This window comes from Pogona vitticeps, chromosome 5 (genome assembly GCF_051106095.1).
Source record: "Pogona vitticeps strain Pit_001003342236 chromosome 5, PviZW2.1, whole genome shotgun sequence".
Lineage (NCBI taxonomy): Eukaryota > Metazoa > Chordata > Lepidosauria > Squamata > Agamidae > Pogona > Pogona vitticeps.
Window position 1 is genome coordinate 105,061,889 of NC_135787.1, and position 14,268 is coordinate 105,076,156.

Consider the following 14,268-nt stretch of genomic DNA (forward strand, 5'->3'; position numbering starts at 1 on the left):
GCAAAATTTTCAGAACACCTCTAAATCAGTGGTTCTCAAACTGGAGTCCCCAGATGTTCTTGGACTGCAACCCCCAGAAATCCTGGCCAGCACAACAAGTGGTGAAGGCTTCTGGGAACTGCAGACCATGAACATGTGTAGACCCCAGTTTGAGAACCACTGCATATACTGAACAAGCTTTTCTACTAACTTTTTTAGTGTTGGCCATTCCACTGAATCAAATACTTTAAAAATATCCAGTGCCAGTATCCCTGCTTTCTTTTTAGTTTTAGGTATCAAATGAATTGTATTCAGTACTCTTATTGTTACATTTGCCAGTTGTTTTCTTTTTATAAATCCATTTTGATCAGTCTTTTTATATTTAGCAATAAAACTATTCATTCTTTTAGTCATGCTGTAAAAATTACATCTTGTTTTATTAATGGAATAGGTCAATAAGCTTCCATATCCATAGGGTCTTTATTAGGTTTTAATACTGAAATAGCAGTCAAATACTTCCAGGAAGATGGAATTTCTTCTCTTTCCATTAGTATATTAAATAAAATTTTAAGTTTTACTACTAATATTCTTTAAGCTTTATAATATTCTGGACCCAATCCATCAATCAGCTAATTATCTTTTAGAAATAAAAATTATCTTTCAAACAAACAAACAAACAAACAAACAAACAAACAAACAAATAAATAAACAAACAAATAAATAAATAAATAAATAAATAAATAAATAAATAAATAAATAAATAAAATTACCTTTAAAATTATCTTTTAAAAATTATCTATAATTTTGTAATAGGTCGCTCCATTAATTATTCTCTCATTTTAGAGTAGGAGAAGGGAATAGATCTTGCAGCATAGCACCCCACTACTATCATTTTCTATTGTTGATGTTCTTGTTTTTAACATTTTGAGTGGGATAAGAAAACTAAAGGACCTAAATCCTGATTATCCCCCACCTCCCAGACCCCTGTTGCATGCTGAACCCCCAGCTTGTGGGCCTTGTTATAGCAATCCAAGGAACATATGATCCTCTATTCTCTGTTAAAGCACGCATTTCCTGTGAGTGTAGCAGGATGTTCTATTACAAAAAAAAAGCACGAAGTGTCATGTGATCATTACAGGACTTCATATTTGCCTATCAGCCTCATCCTATTTGTGAGGGTAATATAACCACCTTCTTCTTGAACACTGTAATTGTAAGAAATTAAAAGAGAAAGTTTCATCTCCTTTCCTCTCCAGATTTTCATTTTACTTGGCCTGTTGGTACTCAACATATGTTCTGCTCACATTAGCCTTATTTTGGAAATCTCATTTATTTTTTAAGATTGGTGGGCTTAGGGTCTCCTCAGTTATTCTGATATTTCCTTTTTGGTTCTCTGTGCTGCCTCCCCCACACCTCAGTTGGTACTCGTCAGCTTGGCTCACTGTTTGATGGAGTGGCTCTGAGGTATATATAGAGATGCCTTTCCCTCCAAAGGAAAAAAATGCATTCTATTCATAAATGAAAACGGTAAATGGAAATTACATTGGATATCTATTTTGAAAGAACAGAATAAAACACCGTGTCACATGGTGGTTTTGAGAAACACGCTGGAATGAGGACAGAGAGGTACAGTGTAAGGAGCCTGAGTGGCTTATTCAGTGAGCAGAATGGATGCCTTCCCCATTAAATTTGGGACGAAGTGCTCCCTGTGCTTGACCATTTGAGTCAGTACTGATAAGAAAACAAAATTGTTATTAATTAGATAGGCTTTCCCTCTTCTTTTTGCTGCCCTCCAAAAACCCCAAAATGCTCTATTCAGGAGTTGTGCATGCTAGCAATATCATAACTGTCCATTAATGCACATATGGTTAAGTAATAAGTTGATACTGTTCTTGTATTCTGTTGCTTCCTTGGTTTCACAGCTAGCCTACTTGTTTAATATTTTATTTATTTATTTATTTATTTATTTATTTATTTATTTATTTATTTATTTATTTATTTATTTATTTATTTATTTATTTATTTATTTATTTATTTATTTATTTTATATCCCGTCTATCTGGTCGGGTCAGGACCACTCTAGGCAGCAGCATTGTTCTTTCTCCTAATTCCTAAGTGTGGGAGACATACCGCTTAGACAGACTCACAACATGAGGTATAGAGAGGGTAGTTCTGCTCCTTGATGCCTGCAAGTTGCATAGCAAGAAGCTTCCATTAATTTCAGTGGGAGCTCTTTGTGCAAATTGTACGTGTGGATCCAGATTGGGAGCACAGCATAGTCAAAAGGTTAAAGTCCCCTAGCTCTTCCACCATACTAGGTTTCCAAACCCGATTAGGTCCCCTGTGCTTACTTTTCAACATAGAGCTATGTGTTCTGTATTGAAGATAATGTTTCAAATCTGCATAATCTGTAATTTAGACTAGATAAGAACAACATTCGGGTCACATGAACATGAGTCTACCAAACTGCCCTTCAGAGAATTTATAAATCCTTTTGCTCACATGGGAGTAGAAACCAAGGTATGTACACATAACAACAGCTGCCCTATCATATATGGGGGGCAAGGGAAAGACTTATTAAAAGTGAAAGACGTTAGCTGTTGATGACTGTTCAATCATTTCTTAGCATCTCCCTTTCTTTCATTCTGGCCCTCATATCACTTTTTCCTAAGCCAGTCCTTAGGTTTGATTGCACAAGTCAAGCTGTGGGGAAAATGCTTTGGGAAGGGGCCTGAAGGAAGGTTAACAATAGACATTGTTAAAGGGTATGGCATGCTATTTTTGCTTTTTAAATTTGATTCTATCTTATTTTTCTTTGTATTTGCACATTTGTGAGGATTCCTTTCATCCACTAGGTATGTCTATCAATTATAAGTTGTTGGGTTTTTTTAACCTAAATTCAGTCTCCTGTTCTGCTGGCATAGAGAGATCTCTCTTGTTTCACATTTCTCTGCTCTAAGTCTACAGAGAGGACTATGTTGCTCACCTAGTCTAAGCCTGGCCTTTGTCTGGAGAGAGAGAGGAGAGCTGTCAGTTGATATTTTTGGCAACTCCATCCTACCTTGCTTGGCAGTCTGGTAAAAAGAGAGATGGGAATTACAGCTGGCCCAGTTTTGATACTGTTTGTCTTCACTCCAAATTTTATACCATTTTTGCCTGATGAAAAGTTATGGAAAATTCAAAAGCTCACGTTGGTCATAACTTTTAGTGATCCCATAAAAGAATTACCCAAGTTGGAACTTTGTTTATTTCAATGGATCACGTAGCTATGAGGAGGAGGAGGAGGAGGAGGAGGAGGAGGAGGAGGAGGAGGATAAGGAGGAGGAGGAGGAGGAGGATGCAGATGCATTGGGGTAGACTGCATGTATTTGGTCATGGGCTGTTATTGTTCCTTAAGCTCTCACAATTCAAATCATCTGTGTTAAAGTATAGATTCTTTGTACATGTGTATGAACAACAGGAGAACAACACATGTTCACCATATAGCATTCATGTTATGTGGATCTTTCCTTTAAAAAAACAATCTTTTAGAAGTACAACTATGCTTTGAACTGCAAGGACAGGTAGTGAAAAGGGTCTTCTCAGCCTTTCTTCTAGGGTCTTTTTGTTGCCAAAAGTAACTTCCCCTCAACTATTTGTACCCCCTTGGAAAAAATATATATGCTTATTCAGATGAGAATACAGAGAATAAAAGCAACAAGAGAAAATGATTTTCAAGGAAAGTGTTAATCCCCCCGCTCCTCTTCCTGCCATTCCTCTTCAAATCAGCTTCAGCAGCTCCCTTTCAGAAAAACAGAAATAGCCCTCAAGGGAACTATACATGGATTTATGTATCAAGTTCATTCTCCTACAACCAACCAGTGTTATATATATTAATTATGCTTTCGTTTGAACAGCAGACTGTTAGAAATATGTTTTGCTAACTTTTATGGGTGGAGGAGATTATAGATTTTCAGGATATATAAAAATCTGCTTTGCATTGCACTGTCACATTTGAACTGATTGACACTCAAGTGCATGCATGCGCGCGCACAGATACTCAGATACAAATATATACACCCATACCCAGTGTAAACCAGTTCCTTCCAAATATTTGAGAATCCATGTCAGTTACACTGAGCAAATCTTCCCTGCATGGCTTTTAAACCAAATGTCAGTTCCTTCTTGTCAGTGTAAAGCCGGGCAACTTACCTTAAGACATCTAGGTTTTATGTTCTCTTGTAAAACTTCTGAAACAACAGATTACCATCCAGGGCACAAGCCCGCCCTGTATGTTAGACTTGCGTTTTGCTGGCTATATTATTTTAACAGTTTACAAGACACCTATTAACAGTATCATCTCATGCATATCTACTCAGATATGTTTCCATTCTAACTGGGCATACACTTCTCATCTGGGCGACAACTGTTGCCTGTTGTGTTATATGTTTCTTTTCCGATGCCAAAAAAAGGTTCTTGACTTGACTTGCGTATCTACTCAGAAAAAAGAACCAGTAAGTTCAGAAGGGCCTTGCATCCAGGTTATCCCGGTTGCAAGAAAATTATTTCCTACAGCTCAAGCATATGTGAATGCGTTTTATTTTAAAAGAAGAAGAAGAAGGCAGAAGTGGAGGAAAAGGGTTACAGACATCTTGATCTTACATAAAATACAGTGAATACAATATAAAAACCGTTATACAATGAAAGCCTCATCTGGAAGCAGTCTAAAGCACTTGCAAGTTTTAGCTGGAATTTTCATCCTGAGATGAGTCATTCATTGATGATCCATGGTTGCTGCTGCATTGTTGTGATGAGAATGCCCATGTCAACAAGCCCCCATAATTGATTTTTTAAAAAATTATGTCGTTATGAGAATTGATGGCTGTCAGAACAGGTGCTTGATTTACAAATAATGACCTATAACACTTAAGGTACTAGAAACAGTAAAACTGGATGTGAAGATAAAGATAAATCCTATTCTCGTTTTTCCCCATTATGGGGTAATTTGTTATCTTCCCCAGTCTCATTGCAAGACTTTATTTATAGTTATGGAAATAAAAATGAGAGGGGCCATGGTCTTGGTTAGAGGTGGTACACTTGTTCCCTTTCAAGTCAAACAATTCAGCACATTACCCTCCATAGAGTGAAATAATTTTTACATGCCTCAGTCTCAATACAGCTCTGGCAAGAAATATTGTGGGAACTGCTGCACAGTGTTATTTATGATGCTTAGAATGTTTTTCCAGCTAGCAGCTTTGACCTCCCTCCTTTTCAAAGGTCTTGGTTTCAAACAGCATCAGAGAAATTATTATTTCAATCCAAGTCTTTTTGGTTGGTGTTAAGGTAGCATTTCTTCATCATCTGGGGTGGAACACTGTCTGTTTATACCAACTAATAAATTTGTCTTCTGAAGCAAGTACTCATTCATAGAACTGGATAGCTGCGAGAAGGCCCAAATGTAATGGAATCTAACCCCCCCCCCGCCAAATCAGGAAATCTTCAGCTAAAGCATCTGTGTCAAAATTTTGCTTTAAAAGCTCCAATGCAGGAAAGGCCACAGTCTTCTAAGGTTGTATTCCTTGTTGAACACTTCTGAAACTAAAATTTTGAATGTTTAGTCAAAACAACATTTTCAGTCATTTGAGTCAGTTAAAGCCCTACCTCTGGTGCTACAGAAAAAGATATTTTTCCTTTTTCCAGGCGATAGCCATTTAGAGGTTTGAGAATGACTGTTATGTTACCTGTCTTCTCTTTCCCATGCGAAACACACCCAACTGCTTCAACTGTTTCTCATAGGGTTTGGTTTTCAGACCTTTTACCATTTCAGTCACTCTCATCTGGATGCATGGTACTAAATCATATGAAATATGTCAAATATTCAGTTCTGCCATTATTCTATCCCAGTATCTAAGGTCAGCTGGAACAGAAACCTTGTCTGGAGCAGTTTTCATTATTATTTTGTTACTTCACAAATAATATGGCTGAAAAAACCTGGGAACCAGTTCTATTTGTTCAGCTGTCTTTTTGTGGTTGTTGTTTTTGGATTTCTCCGCAGCTATTTTAGATCCTCTCTATTCTCCCATTGATATTCCAAGTCTTTTCCAAACAAGAATAAAATAAAGCAACAATTTTGTGTTCTGGTTGGGCTCCCTAGGTGCAAAATAAAAAAGTAGCATAAATATAAAGTGTAGAAGTCCTACAGAATAAGGAATATAGGGGTTTACATTAGAGCTTTAGACTTGTGTAAACTCAAAAACAGAATGTTTGCAGCTTTTGTAATTTTGAAGCATTAAAAAGTGTACCATTTTACAAATCAAAATATTTGTGGTTCAGATATGTTTACGGTGAAGACAGTGCAAAAGTTTCTGAAGAGCATGGTGAGATGTGAAGAGATTATAGTACATATTGCCTGTTAGGAGCATAGGATAGCATTTTTGCCTGGCACTTCTGTGTTGGACACACAAAGTACAATGCAGTCAAACACATGTTTCTGGCTCCTTTCCTTGGCCAATATCCTATTGATAGTGGCAATTAAGAGTAGAACAGATACTTTGAATCCATTGCTGAAACAAGACAATAATTAATTCAGTCCTGATGAGTCAATGGGTCTGCTTTAGATGGAACAAGCAGTACGATGCTGAAATTTACCCTTTTCTCTAAAGAAAAAGTTAAAATCCTGGAACATTTCTCTCTCAGAGACTAGGCAATCCTTGAGATAAGCAAAAAATGCTGAATAGATACTAATGAACATACAGATACATGTCACCTATGCACATACAGTTCAGCATCTGCAAATACATTTCCCTGAATGCAGTTTTTAAAAATTTTAATCTAAATCTTGAAAATACAGCTATATAAGTTTTACATCAAATTTTAGAGACAAAATATGGTATTTCTTATATGAAATCTTATGTTTAGTCCTATGTGATACTTTCAGATAGAACTTAAAACTAATTTTTATTACTGAGTTAATTGTGTTTGCTTGTTTTCAGCAGTTTTTATGCCACTACTAATTTTTGCCACAGGCTGAAGATATTTATGTTTTGAAGAAAAGTTGATTTCTTCAAGTCAGCTTGATTTCTTCAAGTTGATTTCTTCAAGTCTCATTTTCCAGATATTTGTGGAAATCTAGTCATGTGAAATGATACTGAACTACAGTGGTGCCCCACCTGACGATCATAATGCGTTCCAGGAAAATCGCTATTAAGCGAAATTGTCGTCAAGCGGGGGGGAAAACCCATTGGAATGCATTGAAAACCGGTCAATGCATTCCAATAGGGGAAATACCTGCTTGTGCAGCAAAGATCCTCCATAGGGCAGCCATTTTGGGATCCCTGTCTTGCAAACAACAGGTCCAGAAAACAGCGGGGATCCCTTTTGCAAACCACCGATCAGCTGTTTCTAATTGTCGTTTTGCAAAAAAACAGTTCCCGAAGCAGGGACCGAATCAACGTTAAGCGAAAAAAAAACATAGAAACATCTTTTTGTGATTGCTATAGCAATCGCAAAAAAGTCATCATAAAGTAATTTTGTCATCAAGCGGGGTCATTGTCAAGCGGGGCACCACTGTATGTGGAATTAATAACAGAATATGGAAAACACTTAAGGCAGAAAGAATCCAACAAACTGTTAGTTATTGTGTGTTATATTATTAAAGTGATCACTCTGACCAGAGTTTGACCTCATGTTCAAGCTTTCCATGGCCTGGTATTTATTGTCAGTGTTAGCAGCCTAAAGTTATTGATTTGGAATTGCAGCATTAAACATTGAAATGTAGCAGTTTTATAATTTGGTACAGTTAATTTGAAGTTCACCTGACTTTGGAAAGTCTCTGCTGACATCTGCAGTAAATTGGAGGCCCCTGTTTAAAACTGTCAGTGGAACCAAACCCCATAAATCCATCCCAGGTGCTTTACTGGATTTTCACTGGATTGGATTTGTACTCTCGTACCACAATTTCAGACGTACTCTTCTCTTTGTGATCAGGCATTGGCCCTTTTATTACCATGCCGCATGTGTTGTTCATGTGATTTCCTTCAGAGGGACTGGATACAGAGGGCAAGATTAGTAGAGAAGCAGCAACATATTCCAGTCTTTCTGATTAAAAAGTGAATCCCAGTTCCATGAAGAACCAATTCTCAGTCTGGAAAGCATCCAGTACATTAGGACAGTCACGTTAACCGGGCTACTGGGTATGTTGCCTGCTGTATTCATTTATTTACGTACAATTTTTATTCTAACACAAAGGTTACCATCTCTAGCATATCGTAGCATGTAAGACAAGTCATTGCCCTAAGGAGTTTCCAGTATGAAATTCAACACAAGACAGGCAACATACAATTACATGAGTATAGTTATTTTAGTTACAGGTACTGTACTTGTATGCATTATAGTCTTAACTGCATGGGAACTAAAGGCTCAGACCATATGCTTCATACAAAATATTTTCTTTGAGAAGGGTTTTCAAAGATGCAGGAGGAGGAGTACTACACAGTTGTTCTGGAAGGAGCTCCAAGAATTCAGAGTGGAAAGAAAGAAAAGGCAGGATCTTTTGAAAGAGCAAAATATTTTTGAAGGATCGGAGAGTTGTAGGAACAAAGATCACAGTTAGGGCTGTATAAGTTGGCTACCTGGCTGCAGAGCCAGGTACTGGAAATTTGATTCCCCACTGGCCCCCAGGAGAAGAGCCACCCTGTGTGGCCTTGGTGCAAGCCGCATCGTTCCAGAGCATCCCGGGAGAAGGGAACGGTGAACCACTTCTGAGTACTTTAAATTTAGAAGATCATGGAAACTGCTGTTTTGTGAGATTTGACTTGATGGCATCTAATTATGATTATAATTATGGAGATAAGAGCAGGTGGCTGTGATGGATTGAATGTGTAAGGACAGGAAGCTTGGAACTAGAAGTCAGTGTAAACATTTGATGAGAGACATCATAGGATCAATGGCAAGTAAGATGAAGGGCCAAACTTGATGGGACCGAGGTGGGACAAAGATCTGAGAGGACTAACTGGTCTTGGCAGGGGGACCAGTTGTCCAGTATATGGACTAAAGTCCTTGCTGGGAAAACAGATATATGGTTGTTGTGGGTTCTTCGGGCTCTTTGGCCGTGTTCTGAAGGTTGTTCTTCCTAACGTTTCGCCAGTCTCTATGGCCGGAATCTTCAGAGGACAGCACTCTGTGCTCTGGTGTAGTTGGCTTGGGAGTGGAAACAACCATTAGATGCTGGCCGTGAAAGCCTTCGCAAATACATCAAACAGATATATCTCTGCAATATTGACAAATGGAAAGGAAATGGCTTAGTTAGTGACTGAATGTGGGGAGAGAAGGGGAGAGAGTTAAGTCAAAGATAAAGGCACATTCACATGTTTCTTTGACTATGGTTGTGCTTTCAATAAACAAGGAGAATAAGGTAATGAGAAGAAAGTTGAGAAGTTGAGTCTTGGACATACTGAACTTGACATAGTAATAAATTATAGAGGCTTCCAATTAAGTTTGTTCAACACAAATAGATAACAAATAGAGTGATTAGAAACATAATTTTAGTCTTAAGAGTCTGCACTAATAGATGTTCAAGTCTATATTCAGTAAGTTTGTAAAAGTAACTATTTTAGGACAGGAGAGACCTACTCATAATAGAACAGCAGTTTAGATTCTCATTACTTGTTTTCCTCAATATTATTCTTAAAGTGTGTTTTTTTTAATCTCAGTTCTCTTGAGTAAGAAATCCACATGGAATTGATTTCTTCCCTGTTAATTTTCTGAAACATTAAAGTTTTTGCTCTCCTGTATTTTGGTAGAATTTAAGGCGAATGGTCTACTGGGCAATACGAAGAACCAATCCTTCTGTCCCCGTGAATTGGGGGCAGGGTCACTAAAGTTTGGCATCTCCCTCTTCTGCAGCAAATCATAAGACTAATATTGCGTTCATTTTCTTTTGATGTTTCTGACAGATATAGATGAATGTCTGGTAAACAATGGTGGCTGTGACCATTTCTGCAGAAACACTGTTGGCAGCTTTGAATGCAGCTGCCAGAAAGGATATAAACTCCTAACCGATGAACGAACCTGCCAAGGTAATATTCCCTTGATCAAATACTAGTTGTCTTGCTTTGTTTTTAAAGTAATGATGGCATAGCTTTTAATAATTCACTATTAGAAATAAACCTTCAAGAGACTTCACTTTTGTTATCTGGCACAAAAGCTACTATAGAAAAATGTTGTAATGAAATTACTGTAATTCAATTGCTTATTTTAAGAAAAGTTTTTCTAGGAAAAATATCAAACCCAACTCCTTTTGAGGGCAAATCACAGGCAATTGATAGTTAGTACAAATAAAGTTACCTAATTGCTTGGACCAGAAAATCTTTAAGAAGATTCAGGGAGTATCATCTAACCCACTATTTATTTATTTATTTATTTATTTATTTATTTATTTATTTATTTATTTATTTATTTATTTATTTATTTATTTATTTATTTATTTATTTATTTATTTGATTGCTGCAGTAAATACTGTTGGCTTTTACTTTGTGAATATTTACCCAACACTTGAATATTTGATGATCAAACAAAAAAAAATGAGGGGAGGGAGTTGAAAAGTTAAAAAAATTATTTCCTTGTCATTTCCATACTTCTTATAAAATGGGTAGAAGAAAAAAATGTGACACAAGCACATTAATGCTGTCTACTATTTTCTATTGATTTTGTCTATGTCTGAGAAATATGTGTGGTTAGGTATTGGGGAAGCAGAATAAGGTAAGCTTGGCCATTGTGGGTGGGCAACAGGCTGAGCACAGTCTGCGCTATATAAGTGGACAGAAATAGAATTGAGCATTGTGTTAGTCAAGAGTAAGTTGGCAGGTGTCACTTGTTTTTAAAAACATGTTAGAATTAATGGCTCATACAAGTTATTTTAATGCACAATTTGATGGCAAGATCTTAAATTAGGCATTACAGAGAATAATGTACTTAAAATTCATGCCACACTTTCTTCAGTCATATTGGAGTGTGATTGTATGGCATAAATTTGGGGTTTATACATCAGAAAATATTTCAGATCTTCTCAGAAAGCTCACTGGATGGCTTCTTTCTTAGTCTCAGACACCTCGTAGGGGTGTTGTGAAGCTAAAACTCTCCTGTGGATTTCCTAAAAGAAAGGTCGAGAGAAATGTCAGAAATAGATTGGAAGTTTTTTATATATTATGAAAGTGTACCCATTTAAAATGAATAGGACTAATCGAAAACAAATATATCAAATAATCTAGATTTTAGCATATTTTTACAAAGAAATAATGGAGGTTGAGCTACATTTGTAAAGACAGAATGTGTAATTAGAATGTACCAGCAGATATGGCCTTCTGTATTCCAAAAGAGAATGCATTATTTATTTATTTATTTATTTATTTATTTATTTATTTATTTATTTATTTATTTATTCATTCATTCATTCATTCATTCATTCATTCATTCATTCATTCATTCATTCATTCATTCATTATTTGATTGATTGATTGATTGATTGATTGATTGATTGATTGATTGATTGATTGATTGATTGATTGATTATACTGTCCATTTGGCTACCAAGGCCACTCTGAGTGGTTTACATGGTTGAACAATATATCATTAACAACAATTAAAACAAAACTTAATAATATGAATCAGAATTAGGAAAACATAGCAACAGAATTTAACTAATAATACTTAAATATCGATCATATAGAATGGGCAGATCGAATCAGGAGCAGGCATTTTGCCAGGTTATCAAGGTCCCAAACCATTTAGGTTTTGTAAGTTAACGCCATCACCTTGAAACTGGTATGGAAATGCACAGATAACCAGTGCAGGGCAGCCAGAGTGGGAGAAATGTGTTGACATTACTTTACCCCACCCAGTAGTCTGGTCACCATGTTCTGGTCCTGCTGAAGTTTCCATACCAGCCCCAGGGCCAGCCCCACAGTCTAAAGTTTTTCTTTAGAATACATAAAATACAAAAATAAAATATGAAAAAACTTAACATGTGCATACACAAAACAACTTAAGGGATTCAGTTAATTATCAATGGCCTCCTTCACCCAAACCATCTGAAGATATGTTACATCTATTGGTGCCCCATTTCCATTCCAAAACTACATTGAGTCTTTTGAATTTGTTATCAGTTCTTTTACTGTCCAATTTACTTGTTACTTATCAACTATTAATAACAGTGCTATTCTAAGACTTAATTTACATTTAACTCTAATATTCCATTAATTGCTGTCAAAACCAACCTCCAAAATTTCATTATAGTTTTACATTCCCACCATCGATGAAGATAAGTACCTACACAATGACCACATATCGAACATAGATTCGAAAATTTGATATATATACAATCAATTTTATTGGTATTACAAAGAAAAACAATGCCCTGGATCTTTTTTTCCCAGCTGGGGAAAAAAAGAGAGTTCTCCAAACCAGTGATTCTTAACCAGTTATATGCCCACCAGTAGTGGGATACAGAGGTAGTGTAGGTGTGGTACAGGATTTTTATATATGACCAGCACCCTCATCAGTAAGCTACACCAACTTCTGCATTTTCTCGTGCGAGTAAATAACCAATCACATTGAAACCTTGGTGCATTTATTTAGCTGTATTTGTTTTTTTAAGAAAATGTTTTGTAAAGCTCTTTGGATCCCTGTAGAAAGAATAATAAAAGAAATAATAAAAGAAAAGTAATAGCTAGAGATGGAGATATTAGTCTTTGTAAACGAATACAAATACCTCCATCCCAGGTGCACATAATACATGGTCTGGCCCTCAGAACTGGCTTGTCCGCTCACACTTTGCCGTGCTGCCAGCCTCCTGCTCTTCTCACCAGTTGCAAAAGTAGCTCCTCTGTCTCCCTGCTTGGTTAGCCACTCAGTAGCCGTGTGGGGAGACTTGTCCTTCCGCCCCCTGCCTGGAGTGACTACCAGAGCAGGGAGATGGCAGAGCTACTTTCATGATTGGCAAGAAGAGTGGGAGGTTTGTGGGACGGCAAAGCATGAGTGGACGGTCCTGTTCCAAGGGCTGGACTTGAATTAGGCGCACCAGGGACGGGGATATTCACATTCGTTTACGAATATCTTTAGTCATAGCAATAAGCCGATATTGTCAATACAATGTTACTCTTTTTTGAAATGTGCTATCTTTGGATTTGCAGCCATTGTAGCAATAAAATGTATAATCAAAAATTTAGTTTTCAGCTACTAGGGAATTATCATTTTTGTTTGATTTTGCTCCCAGCAATACTACTGCAGTGCTTTTGTCCTTAAAACTCATCATAAATTGTAAATATAATAAGCAAATGCATGCAAAAATAGAAATGTCCTTCTCTGAAAAGATGAGCTTTTTGCTTCTGTCATGGGGGACTGGGGAAGACAGATTCTCTGGTAGAGGTGACTGGTGAATCTAACATATGAAAAGTTGAGCATGCCTGCCTCATACGTCCGTTTTCCAAACAGAAGCCCTCAAAAGCTATATAAATGACAGAAATGCTGAACCTCACTGCAGATAACAGCTACATTGTTACACCTTCTTATAATTTTGTTCCTGTATGGAGTTTATTTATTTATTTATTTTATTTATTTATTGGATTTATATACCGCCCCATAGCGCTACAAGCACTCTCCGGGCGGTTTCTAGGATATACAGTGGTGCCTTGCTTAGCGACGTTAATTCATTCCAGCGAAATCGCTGTAGAGAGAAAACGTCATAAAGCGAAATTTAAAAACCTATTGAAACGTATTAAAACCCAGTTAATGTGTCCCAGTGGCAGCCATTTTCAGTGCCTGTATAGTGAGGAATCCATCCCTAAGCACAGTGGGGAGCCATTTTGAGCACCCGGTGGCCATTTTGAAATCCCGACGATCAGCTGTTTTGATCATCGTAATGCGAAGAATCGGTTCCCGAAGCAGGGAACCGATCTTCACAAAGTGAAAAAAAACCCATTTAGACCATCGTTTTGTGATTGCAATTGCGATCGCAAAAACATTGTCATGAAGCAGATTCGTCGTGATGCGGGGTAATCGTTAAGCAGGGCACGACTGTAACTAGTGATCTGAATTATTTAGCATCAATGTTGCTGTTGAATGGGGCAAGACTAACAGGGAACAAAAGTTCAAGAAAGTGTGAATCACCTGTATTCTTTTTTTAACTCTTTTTTTTAAATGGAAAAAGCAAACGTGGTTTGAGGTTACTCATCATGTCAGTTTATAAATCTGCTGCTTTAACATGTATCAATTCATGGGCAAGACATTTTAATTGCTGTTGAAAGACTTAAGTTA

At 36.9% G+C, this 14,268-nt stretch overlaps 1 protein-coding gene across 4 annotated transcripts in view; it reads left to right on the forward strand.

Moving 5' to 3' along the window:
• The window catches only part of SCUBE1 (signal peptide, CUB domain and EGF like domain containing 1), a 280,077-nt gene that overhangs the window by 217,970 nt on the left and 47,839 nt on the right, over positions 1-14,268 (forward strand). For all 4 annotated transcript variants that reach the window (XM_073000829.2, XM_078394214.1, XM_073000830.2 and 1 more), the window contains one exon: positions 9,912-10,034. In XM_073000829.2, coding sequence (XP_072856930.2) covers positions 9,912-10,034 — 123 coding nt within the window. The remainder of the gene's footprint in view (positions 1-9,911; positions 10,035-14,268) is intronic.